The 19,855-nt window shown below is 47.8% G+C and overlaps 1 protein-coding gene across 2 annotated transcripts in view; it reads left to right on the forward strand.

The window, feature by feature from the left end:
• ZDHHC5 (zinc finger DHHC-type palmitoyltransferase 5) overlaps positions 1 to 19,855 on the forward strand; it is an 825,906-nt gene that overhangs the window by 626,854 nt on the left and 179,197 nt on the right. For both annotated transcript variants that reach the window (XM_069629025.1, XM_069629026.1), the window contains one exon: positions 16,013 to 16,136. In XM_069629025.1, coding sequence (XP_069485126.1) covers positions 16,013 to 16,136 — 124 coding nt within the window. The remainder of the gene's footprint in view (positions 1 to 16,012; positions 16,137 to 19,855) is intronic.

Below are 19,855 nucleotides of genomic sequence, written 5' to 3' on the forward strand. Positions count from 1 at the left end.
CACTCAAACATGCTAAGTGGTGAGCCGGCCGGCTCACCACTTGGGCTAATCAGGACGGAGTGCGACTTGAGTTACCTAGGTAACTCAGTCCAGGGTGCCTAAATCCCCCTCCACCCCTCCTAAGTACCCCAGACAGAGTGGCACCACTTTGGAGGGCTTCTGTGGAGAAGCCCGCCAAAAGTGGGACAAAGGGCTCCACTTTGGGTCAGAGTTACAGAGGCGAATGCCAACGCCATTTTAGAATCAGGTTTTGGCAAAAAATCCCAACCGGAGTTATAATAATAAATATATAAACCGGCGGTATGTTTGAGGCTACCGTAAATAAATAAATAAATGTGTTAGCCTAAAACAATGGGAAATCCCATAGGAAAATATTTGCGGTCGAATATAAAAAGTAGTTTCCACTGCCACCAGCCAAAACTCGATCAGGGGGGACGGAGACGTGCCCCCTCGACTAACAGAGCCTGGGGCAATCGAATTGCCCCAGCCAGTACGTCCACAATATGATGGTTTGTACTGGTTCTGTTCAGGATTTAAGACTAGTAAAGTCTTTGGTGACTTTACATGCCCTGGGAGACAGTAGTCAGTCCCAGGGTATGGAGTCTATGTTGGGGAGTCCCTAGGACACCCCTGGGTTACTGCACGGAGGGTGCTGTGTAACCCATATCAAAAAAACACATGAGGCCCTATGGGGTAAAAGACCCCATAGCCCATTCAACACAAGGTTAACCAAAGAAACGCTCTTCAAACATGCCCAAGAGTGAGGGTAAAAGAGTCTCACTCTTGGCAGGAGAAAATAAAAGAAACCCCAGAAATCCAGCAAAGCTGCTGGGGGACTCACTAGGTAGGGAAATTCAGCCTAAACAGAGAATTCTCCCTAACACTCGCCCCCCCCAGACTAAGGGACAGGAGGATTTAATCCACTCCTGGATGAACCTCATACCTCTAGTCGATGATATACATCCTAGAGAGTCCATCAGCATTTTGATGGTGGTACCCTGACCTATGTTTAAGGGAGAACTCAAAGGTTTTCTTTTTCAAGCTAAAGGACCTACAAACCCTTTGAGGAACATTAGTCTTTTTGGTATTATAGGGGATCTGGTTGACCAGTCCCTCAGAAGTTGGTACAACTTCTGAACCTATGTTAGGCTTTTTCAAGGGGTCCTTATAAAGGATTCCCTTAGATCTAGAGGGGCCTCCAAGGTTCCTCACCACCTCTCTTGTGGGAGCAGGTTGGGTCTTAGGCCTCTTGGTTGGAGGGGTTGGGGTTAGGCAATGTACCTGCTTCCCCTTCCTCTTAGATCTACCCTTACCTATTTTAGGAGTTTCCCCCTTAATATTAGGATTTGAGTTGGGGTCTTCAGTAGAAGATCCAACAGTCTGAAGGTTTCTGGCCTTAGACTTTTCTTTTCTGGTTTTCCACCAGCACTGAGAATTACCAGTTCTCTCAGGTTCAGATGGGGGCCTAGTTGGTCTATCCACCTCTTCCTCAGAAGCAGGGGGAGTCAGAGACTCTGAAACTAGGGAAACAAGGGTGGAGCTTGGTTGGGGCTCCCATGTTCCTAGCATACTATCCTGAAATGTGCCTGGGTTAGAGGTCAACTTACTAAAACCAGGGCTTGTAGTGGGGTTCTCAGTAGAGGGTCCCACAGGCTTAGAAGGGTCCTTCAAGGTAGCCTTCCTAGCCAATTTGGTTAAGTTCTGCTTCTCCATACTGGGAGGCCTGGGGGTATGTGACACTACTCCTAGAGTTCTTAGGTCATTCCCCAACAGGACCTTCCCAGGTACCTCAGTCTGAACACTGACAGGGATCCTCACTGTCATGTTGTTACACTGAATGAGGGCTGGTAGAATAGGAACCATTTGGACAGGGCCTCCAGACATCTTAGTGGGACCTTTGGGTGCTTTAGCCACATCCTCAGGTCGAAAGAAGCTTTCATCCACTACGGTTCTGCTGGCCCCAGTGTCTCTCCTGGCAGGAGTATCCTGGCCATTGACAAGAACACTGTCCACATAATACACCTTAGAGTTAACAGGTAGGGAGTTATACACAACCCTATTCTGGGGACTAACCAGACCCCTAGGCTCTAGGTTTACAGTTGCTTGAAGACCCAAGGGTTCTTCAGCAAAGAGTTCAAAGTGGGCACTAGCCATCTGTACTTCATCCCCTGGAGTAAAGGCTAAGGAGACTGTGCTGATCCCTGCAGGTTTACCCTTGCACCTGGGATCCCCTTTGATATGGTCAGTAACCTTACAGATATAGCATTGTCCAAATGCTCTCTGAAAGGGTGGCTTGTCCTGACCCCCTTCTGGTTTTTGGCCAGAAGGTACACTAGCCTGTTGTGGTTTACCTGGGGCTTACCCTGGTTATTTGGTTGTTTGTGGCCCTCTTTGGTATGGGAGGTATTAGAATTCTCTGGATTCACTTTGGGTGGCTGCTTTCCCTCATCCTTTTTCTGAGTGACCGCCGAAATCCTTGTGAGTGGCCCTGTTGGCAACCCGCAAGTCAGCAGCCTTAGCTAGTTTCCGGGAATCTAATTCCCTGGAATCAGCCAAGTGTTGTCTGAGCTCAGGAGAGCAGGCATCATAAGTAGTCTCCAACATAAACAAATTCTTCATACCTTCATAAGTGTTCACCTTGTAACCCTTAATCCATCCCTCTAAGTTTTTCAACCCTTCACTCACCTAGGTAGCCCAAGGGGTACCATCATGCTTTTTGAGGCTTCTAAACCTCTTAAGATACTGGGAAGGGGTCTTCCCAAACCTAGCTATCAAAGCTAGTTTCACACATTCATAATCCTTCCTATCCTCCTCCCCCATCTCCATTACCACATCAGTTGCAACAGGGGGAAGCCTAGAGAACAACCAGGTGAGTAAGTCATTTCCTGTGATGTTCTGGAGCCCATGATTATATTCAGACAGACAACCAATCCAACACATCCAACTTAGGCTCATACATACCAACCAATTCTTTAGGCATCCGGGGTCTTTTAGGACTGGAACTTCTAGAGGAGCCAGAGAGAGAAGCATTCTCAACAGATAATTTATTCATTTCAAGCTCATACTTGAGCTCCATTTCCCTTAGCCTTAGTTCTTTTTCAGTTTGAGCATTAAGCTTTTTATACTCCAATTCTAGTTTCATTTTCTCCAGTTCAAAGTACTGAGGACTAAATGTGGGACCTGGTAAAGGCCCAGTAGGCACAGCAGGTAGAGCAGGCAGAGGCCTAGGGGGGACAGTCACAACAGCCTCACCCTCCTCTTCTGACTCTTCCTCAAAATCATCAACATTTTGTTCTATGTCAATTTCAATACTGTCATCTACATTTGCTGGAGTGGTAGGTTCCTCTGAACCATCACCCAGACTTTGGTTAGCTAACAATCTTTCAATCAGCTCCATTTTCTTTCCCTTAGTCATGAGATCCTTATGTTTACAGAGCACTCTTAAACAATCAGCAGTTTTTGCTGCAAGGGACTCTTGCCTATAGCTTTCTACAACTGACATGTTAGAGGATTACTTTTACAGTGCTAAGCTTTGTGGTTAGTTGCACTAAGGTATCTAAAGCACACCAAAATGTATACTCAATACAAATCCCACCGCTGTACACCAGTGTTAGGCAGAAACCTGTGCAGTTCCCTTGGGGAACACTGCAAAAGATTTAAGACTACAGGTATAGCAGTAAACCCACTTGGTAGCAGTCTGTACCACCCAGATTTACCTGGTAGCTGTGGCTGAGCAGTCAGACTTCCCTCAAGAAGAGTTAGGCAGTATGCAAAGTATACACAATATGTACTCAGACACCATAGCACAAGCAAACACTGACCAGAGCTTGGTTTCAAAAGTATATAGTGATTTATTTTAAGAACACATAAGTTGAAAACACTCTAGCAATATATAGTAAAACACTCCAAACATAGTTATATGAAAAACAGTCCCAACCCTTGTTCCTAACTAGACAACTCTTGGTTAACACCACATAATTCAAACAGAGGTGAGTGCTTAACTTCAGATGACCCTCTAGTAGGTTTTTTTAAGAAGGGAGGAAGAGAGCAGAACTAGGCTAAACACACCACTCTAAGGTCAAGAACACTTTCAGCAAGTTCAGGGAAGCACAAAGTCACAGGTGAGCAAAAGTCACCAGGCAGGGCCCACTCTTAGAGTAGACAGAGCGAAAACGTGGTCAAGATCACACAGTTATTAGGGATTCAGAGTCTTGCAAAAGAGTTCGGAAAAGAGTCTAGAGAGGCTTAGAAAGTTTAGCCAAGGTGTCCCAGGCGGTCCCAGGTTCGAAAGCCGGGGGCTAAAACTACCCCATACAATCGTTGGCAAGGGAAGCCAGGTGGAACACGGTACCTTAAACGGGAAGGATCCTCCAGCGGTGGCAGTTGTTCCAGGCAGTGGCAGCAAGGCTCGACGTCGGTCAGGGGAGAAGATCTCGCTGAAGAGCAGAAGAAGAAGGTCGTTGCACTGCCCGGGAAGAAACCAGCCGCGGAGTCCTCCGGTTAAAGGGTTGTACCAACTTTCGCGGTTGTGGTAAAAGTGGGGGTATTCCGGTTGCCGGGGTGCTTGGCACTGGCAAGGCGGCCACGAGATACCTCGAAGAAGCGGAAAGAAGGTGAAAACTGGTTGTCCCCACCAGTCAAGGGAAGGAGCCACTCCGTTAAGGGTTCTCCTCGGTCGTCGGGAAAAGTGGTGAGACGGTTCAGCAGGGCTCCACCGGCGGTGTCGTCGTAGCAGGTCGGCTCAGCTCTTCCCTCGTTGGATTCTTAGGTCCTGTGGCGACTTCTAAAGTTCCAGTCCCCAAAGCCCTGCTTTTATGCAGCAAACCCCCATTCACCCAGCCTAGCTGTCACTCAAACATGCTAAGTGGTGAGCCGGCCGGCTCACCACTTGGGCCAATCAGGACGGAGTGCGACTTCAGTTACCTAGGTAACTCAGTCCAGGGTGCCTAAATCCCCCTCCATCCCTCCTAAGTACCCCAGACAGAGTGGCACCACTTTGGAGGGCTTCTGTGGAGAAGCCCGCCAAAAGTGGGACAAAGGGCTCCACTTTGGGTCAGAGTTACAGAGGCGAATGGCAACGCCATTTTAGAATCAAGTTTTGGCAAAAAATCCCAACCGGAGTTATAATAATAAATATATAAACCGGCGGTATGTTTGAGGCTACCGTAAATAAATAAATAAATGTGTTAGCCTAAAACAATGGGAAATCCCATAGGAAAATATTTGCGGTCGAATATAAAAAGTAGTTTCCACTGCCACCAGGCAAAACTCGATCAGGGGGGACGGAGACGTGCCCCCTCGACTAACAGACCCTGGGGCAATCGAATTGCCCCAGCCAGTACGTCCACAATATGATGGTTTGTACTGGTTCTGTTCAGGATTTAAGACTAGTAAAGTCTTTGGTGACTTTACATGCCCTGGGAGACAGTAGTCAGTCCCAGGGTATGGAGTCTATGTTGGGGAGTCCCTAGGACACCCCTGGGTTACTGCACGGAGGGTGCTTTGTAACCCATATCAAAAAAACACATGAGGCCCTATGGGGTAAAAGACCCCATAGCCCATTCAACACAAGGTTAACCAAAGAAACACTCTTCAAACATGCCCAAGAGTGAGGGTAAAAGAGTCTCACTCTTGGCAGGAGAAAAAAAAAAGAAACCCCAGAAATCCAGCAAAGCTGCTGGGGGACTCACTAGGTAGGGAAATTCAGCCTAAACAGAGAATTCTCCCTAACAACAATATTTCGGCTTAGGCAGTTATCACTTAAAAATGAAACTATCAGGTAGTATTATCACACACTCTATAATAACAATATGTACAATCACCAATCTGGTAATTCAAAATACATCAAGTAACTAACCATGTAGAACAGGTAAGTAATGTGTTTACAGTTCAAATGATGAGAACCAGTCAAAAAATCACTTATCTATACTTTAGAAGTCCAAACCTACGTTGTATGTGGCCTAGTACCCACATGTCACAACACAAGATTTCTCACAGGTATGTATTCTCTAAAGGGATGCAATCGACATGTAGTGGTGATTCAGAATAGTTTCAAACTAGTTGAAGGTTCCACAACAGTTTACCAGAAGACTGGTAAGTACTCCTCTCTTTCAGACCCCGGGCTAGCCCAGCGGGCTGGATTCCTCACCCAGATTTGATAAGGAGACAAAGGGTTTTGTTCCCAATGTTATCCTATGGAGGACAGGCACAGGTATGCTGACTCTGATTTTCCCAGGGATCACGATGGGTCGACTGGCGCGGGGGGTCGCTAGGAGTGCAGGCTTCCATCCTGAAGGGCTAGGGTGGTCATTGGTCTCAGAAAGTGAAAGATTACCACATCAAGCTGCTGGAGCTGCGAACAGTCAGGCTAGCGCTGACAGCTTTTGCGCCTTCTCTATAGGGGAAAAATGTCCTGGTGTTAAAGGACAACACCGTGGCCATGCACTACCTCAACAAGCAGGAAGGTGTGAGATCCCTGACCCTGTGCAGAGGCCATGCAGCTATGGTTCTGGATGCTACAGAACAACCTCTCAGCCTCTACAGCTCATCTGGCAGGGGTGGAGAATGGGTTGGCAGATGATCTGAACCGGGATAGCCCGGTCTCCCACCAGTGGGAGCTATGCCCAGAGTTTATTACAGTAATCTTCACCCAGTAGGACACCCCGAAGGTGGACCTGTTTGCGACGAAGAACAAAACAAAGTGCAAGCAGTTCTGTTTGTGGGAATTTCTCCATAGGTGCACGTTCTCCAGCATGAGGTCTGGCATGGATTCACATGCTCATGAATATTCCCTGTCGGCAGGCCGGGAATCCTCGGTATAGAAAGAAATCAGTATCAGTTTCATTTCTGATCTGTCTTTCTTAGTAGTAACCAATCACTGGTCTCTGGGTCATACTGCCCCCAGCCAATGATGCCCTCTCCCTAAGCCCTGCCTCCGACATCCATCCTCAGATTTTTACCGCACGTTCAAGTGTTGGGAGTCTCTTGAGCTTTTGCTGCGTTTTCGCGCTTTTTCGGGATATTTTTCTCTTTTTTCGGTTAAATAGAGCCTCAAGCTCCACCGTTTCTACATCCGATCAACGGGGATCCGTTTCGGAGTTTTCTACGCCCCTCAAGGGTGAAGATTTCATCGAGTTACGCTTTTGGAGGATTCCAGAAGTTCCGAGGCCTACCCCGGACATGGCCCAGGAGAAAGGAAGCTCGACGCCCGGGAAGCTGTTCAGGACCTGCCCTGGATGCCAGCTTCAGAATGTTTTCAAGGAGGACGAGCATTCGTTATGCATCTACTGTCTCCATGAGGACAAGACGCACAAGGAGAAGGACTGTGCGTTTTGTGGGAACATGTCGGAGCGGACCATGAAGGATTGCCACCTCCGTCTCGCCAACTGGCTGGAAGGGAAGAGCCCGTCGGGCGAGAAGAAGAAAAAGAAGTGCGAGCGGTCTTCTAAGTCCTGTGAGGGCACCCCGGCGACGGGGGCCCAACAAAAGGCTAAGCACCGCGAGTCCGCAGGCACCGGGAGTGCCGAACGGTCGGGCTCCTTGGCTGCCAGGCAGGGCGCATCCTCCCCGGCGCCATCAACCACGAGCCAACGCTCTGGCTCGGGTAAGAGGAAGTCCGAGAACTCGGCGAAGCTTCTGGAGAGGCCCTGGTCGATCTCGAAGATTCCGGCAAAGGGGCAGCGAGGCTCAGACCCTCCCCCCAAGGTGAAGGCCCCAGGCGTCCAGAAGGTGACGATGGCCTTAATTCACCCTGCTAAGACCTCGATTGAGGATGTCGCCGCACAGTTGGGCAACAGCGTTTGCTTGAGACGAGGATGGCTCAAGGCCACGGATTTCCGCCAGGACGTACAAACCAAGGTTTTGGACATGCCCTTCGACGGGAACAACCTGTTTGGGAAGGCGGTTAATGAGTCCCTTCAGGCCATCAAGACAGACAGAGAGACTGCCCGGGCTCTGGGAGTGCTCCAACAACGACGGCCGTCCTTTCGGAGCTCTTGAGGCAGACAAGGTGCCTCCAAGGGATCCGGCAGTGGCTCCTCCACTTACCGCCAAGCGGCAAGATCTTCGTCCCAGGAAGCCTACAGGGGACGTGGCAAGTCAGGTGGTGCCCGTCGTCGACAAGGAGGACAAGGAGGCAAGGCGGCCTCCAAACAAGATTGAACCGACCGTGGGGTCGGGCCCCCGCCGAAGCACCCCGGTGGGAGGCCGGCTGGCGAGGTTCGTCAGCGTGTGGGAGTCCATCTCCACCGACCGTTGGGTGCTGGACGCCCTGGCCCAAGGGCACGCCCTCGAGTTTCAGAAGAAGTGCCCTCGCGTTCCACCCGTGGCAAGGAAGGAAAATCACGTCCCTCAACTACTGTTGGAAGTAAGGGCGATGCTCAAGAAGGGTTCCATCGAGCTCGTCCCAAAGAGGCTTCGGGGCTCTGGAGTTTACTCAAGGTACTTCCTCGTAAAGAAGACAGGAGGATGGCGCCCCATCCTGGACCTATGACGACTGAACAGGTACATCAAGGCACAGAAGTTCCGTACGGTCACCCTCCAGCATATGCTGGGACAGCTGGAGGAGGGCGATTTCCTGTCGTCGTTGGACTTGGAGGATGCATACTTCCATATCCCCATTCTAAAAACACACCGAAAGTTCCTCAGGTTCGGGGTCAAGGGCGGCACTACCAGTTCAAGGCACTCCCGTTCGGATTGAAGTCGGCACCCAGGGTGTTCACCAAGTGCCTCGCACCGGTGGCGGCGCGGCTGCGCCTACAGGGGATCCACATCTACCCCTACCTGGACGACTGGCTCATCCGGGCAAGGACAAGGGAGCTCGCCGTGGAGCACACTGCGAAGACCGTCCAGCTGCTCACGGACCTGGGATTCTCCATCAACTTTCCAAAATCCCACCTGGTTCCGTCGCAAGTCACCCTGTTTCAGGGAGCCAAGCTCGACACAGTGGCGCGGCTGGCCTCGCCGTCGGAGGAAAGGACCAGGACCATTCTGGGCAAGGTGCAGCGTCTGCTGGCCACGGACATGGCCAGGGTAAGATCTATCAAGTCCCTCCTTGGGATGATGTCCTCCTGCATTTATCTGGTGCGCCTTTGCAGGCTTCGGATGAGACCCTTACAGGAGTTCCTCAACGCCCACTGGATCCAGTCGACAGGCAGCTTTGAGGACAGGATCCCTCTCAACGAGACGTTCCGTCAGGCGATCCGGTGGTGGGGTACCCGCTCCCATCTGTCGGCGGGCATGGACTTTCAGACCCCAGCTCACCAGGTGACGGTGACGACGGACGCCTCCCTGGAAGGTTGGGGAGCACACTCCGGAGATCTTCACGCGAGAGGCCTTTGGCTCCCGGAGGAGAAGTCTCTCCACATCAACATCTTGGAACTCCGCGCGGTGTTCTGGGCCCTTGGGTCTTTTCTTCCGTCCCTCAAGGGCAAGGTGGTGAGGATCTTCACCGACAACACCACCACGATGTTCTACATCCGGAAGCAGGGCGGAACCAGGTCCCCCGCCCTATCCAAGGAAGCCCAGGATCTGTGGCATTGGGCCGTCGCCCAAGGGATGTTTCTGGTGCCTCTTCATCTGGCAGGAATAAAAAACACGATCGCCTACTCACTCAGCAGGGAGCTGCGCTCGTGCCACGAGTGGGAACTACGCCAGGATCAAGTGGATCGACTCTTCCGACGATGGGGCGAACCCCAAATCGATCTCTTCGCGACGGCGACGAATTCCAAGTACCGGAGGTTCGCCAGCAGGTTTCCCCCAGCCGAGGAGCATGGGCGATGCTTTCTCGTTCCCCTGGGACGGCCTATTTCTTTATGCGTTCCCTCTGCTGCCGTTGCTGCTCCGGCTCATCAACCAGCTCAAGAGGTCCCGGGATGATCCTCGTCGCACCGGCGTGGCCGAGACAGATCTGGTTCCCGGACCTTCTGGACTTGTCAACGTCCCCACCAGTCAAGCTGCCGACAGACACGGACCTTCTCTCCAGAGGAGGCACCGCCATTCTTCACCACAACCCGGAGTCGCTGAACTTGCAGGCCTGGCTCCTGCAGCACTAGAGTTTGGAGGGTACGACATCCCGGCCGACTGCAGAGAGGTTCTTGCAAAGGCCAGGGCGTCCTCAACTCTCAAGTGCTACGGACATAAATGGAAGAGGTTCTCTGTCTGGTGCCGTGCACAGAAGATTAACCCCCTGCGGATTACGGCCCCTCAAGTACTGCCGTACCTACTGTCGCTGGCCAAAGCTGGACTGGCTCACGCCTCCATCAAAATACATCTGGCTGCAATCTCCGATATTCCAGGACGACGGGACGGGCGTCCTTGTGGTCTCATCGCCTGGTGAAAGAATTCATGAAGGGATTATTCCGATCAATCCTGCCGGTGAAGGCTCCTGCCCCGGCATGGGAGCTTAATGTGGTGCTGACCAAGCTCATGGGGGCCCCATTCGAGCCTATGCATTCGGCGCCTTTTGAAGTTCCTGTCATGGAAGACTGCTTTCCTTGTGGCCATCACCTCCGCACGACGAGTGGGAGAGATCCAGGCCCTATCTTGCAAGCCTCCATACTTGACTTTTCATGACACGAGCTGAGGACACACCCATCCTTTATGCCCAACGTGCCGTCGGACTTCCACCTCAACGAGCCCTTGGTGTTGCCAGTTTTCTTCCCGTCGCCTTCGTCGCCGGCCGAGAAGACTTTGCACTCGCTGGATGTAGCTACAGCGCTGAAGTTCTACGTGGACTGCACAAAGAGTTTTCGGAAGACGTCACAGCTGTTAGTGAACTTTGGGACTGTGAATCAAGGGAAGGCTCTCTCGAAGACTTCCATTTCCAGATGGCTCTCCGGCTGCATCATGCACTGTCACCGGTTGGCAAACCGACAGCTGCCCGGCCGTCCGAGAGCCCATTCGACCAGAGCGATCACTGCTACCACAGCGTTCCTGTCTGGTGTGCCCCTGCTGGACATCTGCAGGGCTGCGACGTGGAGGTCGACGCACACCTTCACAAGATTCTACTGCGTCGATCCGGACTCCAGGGTCGGCCAAGCAGTGCTGCGCAACCTGTTCGCCTAAGGTGAGCCTGGTGAGGAGGTAAGAGTTGCTTAATGTTGAGTTGTTGTATTGCTTAATGTTGAGCCTGTTGCTACCTCCCGTGGTTGTGCATGTGTGTACTGCTATGTATTCTCTTATTCATGAGCATGTGAATCCATGCCAGACCCCATGCTGGAGAAGGAACAAGTTACTTACCTGTAACTGTTGTTCTCCAGCATGGGTCTGGCATGGATTCACATGCGAACCCTCCCGCCTACCCCTCTGCGGCACTTCACTTGGTCATACTGCCACTTTACGTGCTTTCCAAATCTGAGGATGGCTGCCGGAGGCGGGCCTTAGGGAGAGGGCAGTCATTGGCTGGGGGCAGTATGACCCAGAGACCAGTGATTGGTTACTACTAAGAAAGACAGATCAGAAACTAAACTGATACTGATTTTTTTCTATACCGAGGATTCCCAGCCTGACGACGGGGAATATTCATGAGCATGTGAATCCATGCCAGACCCATGCTGGAGAACAGTTACAGGTAAGTAACTTGTTCCTTAGGTATACTTTTTTGGTGGACTGGGCTTTCGACCTGCATGATGCATTCCAGCCGCTAGCGGCCAGCCCTTGGATTCTCGGGAGGTCGCGGAGATTAAGGGCTCTCCCGATTGCCCCGGACTGGGCCAGGAGGATGTGGCACCCGGATCTCCTGGACCTGGCCATATACCCTCCACTCTGGCTTCGTCAGAGGCCAGACATCTTGTCACAGTCGTAAGGCAGTTTTCTTCACTTGAGCCGGGACCCTCTCAACCTGCATGCTTGGCTCTTGAGCGGCTGAGGTACGCGGATTGGGACTTTGAGGAGGTGCTAGAGATTTTGCTGGCTGCACATAGACCGTCCGCTAGGTCTCTTTACGTTCATAGATGGAGAAAGTTTGCAATTCGGTGCAAGGCGAAGGAAGTGGATCCCATGTCGTGTCCCACCTCCTCAGTGATGGAGTTTTTGTTGGCCTTAGCCAAATTAGGCCTGCAAGTGGGCACAGCGAAGGGTTATCTGGCGGCTCTTTCCCTATTTAAAAAGACGCCAGAACAAAGTTCCTTCTATACCATCCCAGTGGTGGCCCAGTTTTTGAAGGGAATGGTTAATTCTATCCCTTCTTTGCCTTTTGTGGTCCCTGATTGGGATTTGAACTTGGTTCTCGCCTTCCTGGTGGCAGCTCCTTTTTTAACCTTTGCATTCAGCTCCCATCAGACTTGTCACATTAAAGACTGCTTTTTTGGTGGCTATCACGTCTGCGAGAACAGTCTGTGAATTGCAGGCTCTCTTGTAAAGCCCCTTTCCTGAAGTTTTTTAAAGAGAAAAAATCCCTGAAAGTGTGCCTGAATGTTTTCCAAAGGTGATGTCGGAATTCCATCTGGCCAAAGCATTGATCTTCCAGCGTTTTACACTCCACCCCATCCTTAGGACGAGGCGAGACTCCACAGATTGGATCTCAAGAGGGCACTGAGTTTTTACCTTGCTTGAACGGGCTCTTTCAGGAAGGATGGGCAGTTGTTAATTGCCTTTTCGCTATCCCGGTTGTGGGCGAGCAGTTACTGAACTAGTTGTCTATCGCTGCATAGTAGTATGCATTTCAGAATATTACCAGAATGCAGGTAAGGAGATTCCAGCAAGGCTTTGGGCCCACTCTACCAGAGGGGTAGTGGCCTCCTCAGCTTTTCAGCTGGGAGTGCTGGCTATAGAAATCTGCCGCGCGGCAATGTGGTCCTCTTTGCACACGTTTGCCAAGCATTATAGCTTGGACTTGGCCCGAGGGGCTGACGCATGCATTGGTACGGCGGTCCTCAAGAGTTCCTTGGTGCGATTTGCATCGATCCAACAACATGAATACTGCTTTGAGAGTCGATCAAGATTAATAATCTGTCGGAGAATGCAATCCATTGAAGGAGAAATTACTTAACAGTAATGTTTTTCTATGGATTCTTTTCTCAGATTCCTCATTGCCCTCCCAGTCTACACCGTTTGGAAGTCAATGATCTCAATCTCATTCGGTGGTGGTGTTTCTCTGCAATGACATGAGGAGCAGATTGCTACGTTGAGTGCAGCAGCAATTGGTTACCAGGCTGCCCGAATTCTTCTAGCTTTGTTTCATTGATTGAAATATGGAAGAAAAGTGTAGGCAGTAATTTGTCTCTTTGCCTTTCCCCATTACTGCATGTTTCCTCTCACAAGCTGAGCCCATGGGGGTGAAAAAGTAGGAACTGAGCTAAGGGGGCGTAGTGCATTCCTTTAATACAGTTAACAATGTCACGTCCGTTGTCGAGGAATTGGGCGGCCGTACACAAGGGAGCCGTGGGAAATCTTTCTGAGCGGATGATGCTGGATAGTTATCAAGATGGCCAAACTGTGGGAGAAGAATCTATATAAAGGAAATGACAAATTACTGGTTTGTAATTTCTCCTTCTGTCTAGTATTCTCTTCCCTCTTCTACTTCCCTGGTGATATCCCTTGTTTCACTGCCCAGACTTACTTCAAATGGAAACCAGTTTCTTTCTTTATAGTACTTTTCCCCTCAAACTTTGATCAACCTTCTCGAGCCTTCCAACTCTTTCTTTCTGGACTTCAAACTGTCTTCACACCACTTTCTCTTGGCTTCAAATGTATTTCTTTCCTAGTTCCACTTTTCTTAACTATACCTGTTTCTTTCTCAAACGAACACACTCCTCTCACACCCAAAAAGAGTAACCAACTTCTGTTTTCCACAAAACCTTTTTAAGCCTGATAATTCTGATTTCCAAAGTCTCTCAACTTGATCAAACACCTGGTTTAGGGTATCCCCCCGTGCCTCCATCTTTGTAGACCAAGCTGTCCTGCTTGTGTTCAAGCCATATCTCCAGTCTTCCTGATAGCAGCTTTCCACAAGACTGACAATCTGTTCTATACTGGCTTGCTTTTAAAGTATAGTTCCTTCTGCCCGTTGAGCTTGTCATGCAATATGGGCTGTAGCTGTGCTTCACGGTTTGGTCTATTTATTGGGCCATTTGCCCGGTGATGGGGACTGCTGTCTGCTTGCCTTTGCTATGTGTTTGCTATTTCTTAACTAGCAAGTACTTTAGAGGGGGGTTGTACCTTAGTCTTTTTGGCTGAAAAAGTAGTTGAACTTTTTCTTACTTTTCCACAGGTTTAAGCATTTATTGCAGGTCTGCTGACACAAAAAAGTCCACTAAATCCAGATCCGTGAATGCATAAATAATTGCTTTGAGGGCATTCTGCAGCTTTGAGATGGGGGCACAACGCAGAATTCCAAGCTCTTGGGGATTGGGAAATCGCCACAATTTATAAATTGCTGTACCCCATCAGCATAGTTCTGGATTTCTTGTCATCTTTGGCCAGGGCAGACTTTTTTGTTGGAACTGTGACCATCTACCGTCCTTTTTGTTCCTTTCCATTGTCAAAGGGACACCAGAAGAGTTGTGTCTTCCATTTCCTACTGTTTTGCAGTTTCTGAAGGGTTTGATTAATGCCTTCTCACCCAAACAATTTGTAATGTCCTCTTGGGTTCTTAATTGCATTTGAATGTTTCTAGATGGTGACTCTGTTAAAGCCCCGATATCCTTGACCATGTTTGGTTTATCATGCTGAAAGTGGCTCTTTTAGTGGCGATTAATTCTGCTCAGACTGTGTGAGCCTCGGGCTCTCAATTGTACAACCTACCCTGGTGTTCTCAAATACCTTTTCCCCTGTGTTTTTAGAATATGATGTTAATGGCAATAACACCCTTTTGGTGTTCTTCCATCCCCCGTGTCCATCTAGGTTTAGGAGTACTTCCATAGATTGGACCACAAGAGGGCCTTGAGTTTCTGTTGCACGAACGACAAAATTCTGTCTGGACTATCATCTATTTGTGGAAGGCGTGTGTAATCTCTAAATTGACAATTTCTAGGTAGTCTTGTTCATCTGCTTATGGGGAGGGTCCACAGACTCATCAACCAACCCCTCTAAACTATTTCTAGCAAAATTATTTCTTAATTTGTAAGCAACATTTTTACTGTTAATCATGGTCTGCAGTGAGGGAAAAAGGTGAACAATGGGTCTGGGCCACATGCCACTCTGTCTATATTGTAGATGTCATTCCTGCACAAGAGGCTTGACCGACACCGAGAGCCACTGCATAGATGTGTGGTGCCACCTAGTGGCTATTGAAAATATTTTCAGACCATATCGGGCCTGGATGACCTAGCAGGGTTGTGCAATCTGGGAGTATTACTGTATCAAAGAACATGAGCAAATGTAATAACTTGTTCTTCAAGTACCATGACAAATGCACGATTAAACACCAGGATTTATAGGTTTGGAGTTTTGAAACATGGAAAGCCTAAAAACAGAAAAGACAAACTGAAAATTGTGCTTGCTGCTCTTAAACCAATGTATAGTTATATATGACAAAATATGAATGTTCTTCTTCAATACCTCATAACCAAAAGAGCCCTATTTTTTCTACTTGAATGACATCTCTGCTTAATGGTTTATCAAAGGTAGTGTAGTATGTCTTCTTAAGTGTGGTAGAGCCCCTGAATTCAATTGGATTTCATGAACTTAAAGATCCCCGAACAGTGCTGTTGAGAGGCAGAGGCGAACATGTCTCTTCTTGTGTGACTACTATTGCTCCATTGAGAATACTGTTTGGTGTCCCGTCTGAGAAACACCCTCAGTGTGCTCTCTTTGGGATTTATGCTCCCATATAGATCTGAGAGGTGTCTACCATCCTGTAGACCAGTCTCGTAGTGTGGCCCTCTTGCTCCTAGTCAGAATCCACCATTTGTGACAATAATCCCTCTTTTTGTGTGGGTACTACTAGCATGAGCGGGAAATGGAGATCTCTCCTCTGTCACTAGGAGAACCTCATCAATATATTTTTTGTATGAATACTGCTAGTCAATCTGTCAGAATCATTTTGTCTGTTTCCTGTCTCCCTTTCATACAGTCCAAAAGCAGCCTCGAGATCACAGAGAGCCAGTCTGCAGATGCCGAGGCACCACCCCCACCAAAACCAGACCTTGGTCGCTATGCAGGCCTAAGGAATCAACTACACTTGGCGACTAAAGACGGTAAGTTATCCCATGTACACTGGTAAAGTTTGAAACAATTTATGCTGAATCATGAGGGGTGATTCAGAGGGTGTGATGATAGTTGAACTCTGTCATTGATGGTGAAGTGATTGAGTTAAGATTGATGGTGAGGTGCTGAAGCTAATTGATCTGGAAGGGGCACTTTATCATTGATTGAGAAGTGTTGGAGCTCAGTGAAGTACATCAAGGGATTTTCAGTAATATTCATAAACACTGAGCAGCTCCATCTATGGACAGGAACACTTAACATATTTAAAAAATGTTATAAATAAAGATGGTTATATGGCACCTTAATAGGAAAATGAATGAGGTTTCTCTCTGTAACATTGGACCACGTTCATATTTGACAAGCAACGCACTGGCCACACCCAAGCACTCTTTCCAAATTTGGTGCTGTCAGTAATGTTTTCACATGGAAAAAGAATGCTGGAAAAATAGCTGTTTGCATAGTGTTTTCCATGCACCCACAAAACAAGCTTTTGGGGCGCTTTTCTCGAAATTGTCTGCTTTGAGATTTCCTTCTCGCACCTAACACGTAAATTGGACAGATCTGTTTGAAATCTGCTGAACATTGACCAATGTTAAAGAATATGCCATGTTTTTTCATTTCACTATACAGCCTTCCCAACATATTTTAGGTTGAAATGTAAACCATGCCCAGTCCTGAAATATGTGATTAAAGTGATGGATAGCCGGGAAAAAAAACACCTTTCACTTGGGCAATGTTAAATAGTTGAAGTGTTTTTCCAGTGTTTTATGTGACTCTTTGAGTGATCGTAATAGTAAAGGAAGCAGGAGGCCCCAAGTAGCGGGCTCTGTGAGGGCAGGAGCTCCTTGTGTCATATTCAGACACTAGCAGTAGCAGTGTTACAAATGAGGAACAAATGAAGCTAAAAAACATAACTGTAACATTGACTCTGGCGTGAATTATGAGCAGGTGGTCTGTTGCTGACTTGAGGGGGCCAGGTGCGGAAGCCAAGTGAGCAGATGCAGCTGTTGCCGTGAAAGAGGATTTGTGCCGTGTCTGCGAGCACTCGCGTTGCGGGCCAGTCAGTTCTGCAGTGTAAACCGCAAGCAAAGTGATCCTTTAGTTCGAGGAGGTATTAATCAGAAACTAGGGCGGTTGACCTCTATGAATGTAAGCCTGTGGATTACGGCAGTCGAGAGCCCCATCTTGTGTGGGTCACGGAAGGAAGTGCCTGTTCTCATGGAACTCAATGTAGAGGGCGGAAGTGAGCCCGATACAACTACCAGAAAGTTCGGGAGCTCTGTCAGCCGCGAAAACACTGAAAAGTCCTCAACAAAGATAGTCAATGTGTCCACAATTAATGAAGGTATGGTGGTTAACATAGATAAGTGGACTGCTGAGGGTAACGTCCTCCCTAATAGTCATATATAAGAGAACTTTGGGAGTGATGGATGTGATTTTGAAAGGAGTCAACCCGACAGTACGATCTAACTGACTCAAATGAAGTGTTTAGAGTCCTTGAGAGCGGACCAAATTAAATAAGTCCCGCTAATACTAAGGGTACAGGGGCACGTGACAATGGCAGTCCAAAAGAAAGAAGAAATTCTCTAGCAGTAGTAAATAAACTCCTGCAAGACGTAACACAAATGAGCAATGTAATAAATAGTACTGTCACGGATAACAAAAATCGAAAGGAGATTGTAGAAGACCAATCGAAAGGAGATTGTAGAAGACCTAAATGCAGAGTATCAAAAAAGTGCAATAGGATCAACAAAAACACCAAGTACTAGTAAACTGACAGCCGGCAAGTGGCCTGAAGGTGCCCAAAAACAGACGCATTGATTCTAGTACGTCACCTACGCTAAATTACTCCCAACAGAGAAATTATTTCCAGCAAAGACAAGCCAGTGATTTGTACCGGAGTGCATTTCGAAAAGAAATTGTGGATGCTGTGAACAAACAAGAGGGTGCAAGCAATCAAGGTGAACAGATGAGTCATGAGTCCTCCTCTGACGAAACACCCTCTGATTCCTCATTTGTCGAACAATTATTTCCAAAAATCAGGCGTACAGTCTTCAAGGGCAACATGAGAAAAGCTGATCCCGGGTGTGATCCCAAGGAAGTTGTCAAAGAAGTAATGCAAGAATTACAGCTGAATATCATGTCGGCTTTCACTATATCTATTGCTTCATTTTTAAAATGTACGAGCAAATCCATGAGAACGTAAAAGATTTGACAACTCTAATAGCACTAATGAATTCTAAACTAGTGAATATTGAAAATGAGAGCAACTCTCTTAAATTAAAAACATGGGAAGAAAACAAAAGAATTGAGCAGTCTCTCAGTACTATAGTAGATCAAATACAGAACAATAGCGAGGACAAGAAACTCCTTGCAGAAGTTGCCAGGGAAGCCCTTGGTCTGTTGGAACATAATCCGAGTGTTTACCCATGGGAAGCAGTGAAAGTCAACACGGAATCTGGTCGGCATATTCATTCGAACAGTATCTCGATTAAAACAATATGGACTGAAAAAAGTACGAATACAGACGGGTCGAATAACATAGAGAGACATGAGACAAAAAACGATTGTGGACTTGCCATTGGACATTGTAGTTATTGACTTGGAAGCAACTCAAGAAATCCAAATATTAGAGAATGAGTGGAGTTTGTGTCAGTCAAAAGCTGTGAGCACAACAATGCACTTGGGGAACAGCCAAGCACCAAAATGTCCCAAACCATCTACCTTAGCTAACGGTGAGGGATTAATTGGTAACCCTGAAAGCCATAAGTACAGCAGTAATGATAGTGACAAGGAAAATGATGCAATATATTTGATGCAATGAGTGCAAAGGCGATAAAGAACATAACGGTTAAACCGTTAAAGTTAAGAAAAACAATAAAATTAATGGAAAAAAAAGAACTGGATTACCAACAACTCACAAAAATTTCGGAGAAATATTAAATCAATGAATGTTACTCTAAATGCTCAGCAGTCAACTGAACCTGTTGAAAGTTTCAAAGAAGTAGTGTCGCCCTCAACAGCAATTCTGAAGTCTAATGCAGCTGGGGTGGTAAATGATGATGATGAAGTAACAGAGTTGTTAAATATGTCAACGCATGACAACGAGGAAGAACAAGACAAGGATCAATCTCAGATGAAAGAGCTGGATCAAAGTGTCAGAATAGAACATCTAATCGATGCCCAACCAATCAGCTTGGGATTAGATGGAGTGAGTGAACAAAGGCTGCTTAGAGTGTGTCAACCAATTCTTCTGAATCCTGTGCCAAAAATGACAATTTTGAAAACTATGAAACCAATTTTCTCACCTTGGATGAGAAAAGGCAAAGATCTATAGCCCAACATCCAAATATACAAGAACATAAAGAAGTCAAATGAGAGATGGGCTAACAGGCCTGACGAGGTTGAGGAGCCCATAGGCAGAGTAATTACAGCATACCCTAAGAAAAAAGGTGGCTGAGATGGCAAGGAGATCTGAAGGAACCTTAAGGAATGAAGAAAGAGAAATTAAGGTGTAATACGAGCAAGTCAGCAAAAAGAAACAAGCCTGAAGTTGCACCGTTTAAGCACTCACAATATCCACTAATTTTGGAGCGGATATTGTCCATCAAAGATGGCCTCCCCTTAAACAGGAACACTGTGTTACGTTTACTACATCACGTACCATCCCTGAGAACCATTGAGTCCAACGACATCAAGACTGTCGAAT

This window comes from Ambystoma mexicanum, chromosome 12 (genome assembly GCF_040938575.1).
Source record: "Ambystoma mexicanum isolate Mex_15411 chromosome 12, UKY_AmexF1_1, whole genome shotgun sequence".
Taxonomy (NCBI): domain Eukaryota; kingdom Metazoa; phylum Chordata; class Amphibia; order Caudata; family Ambystomatidae; genus Ambystoma; species Ambystoma mexicanum.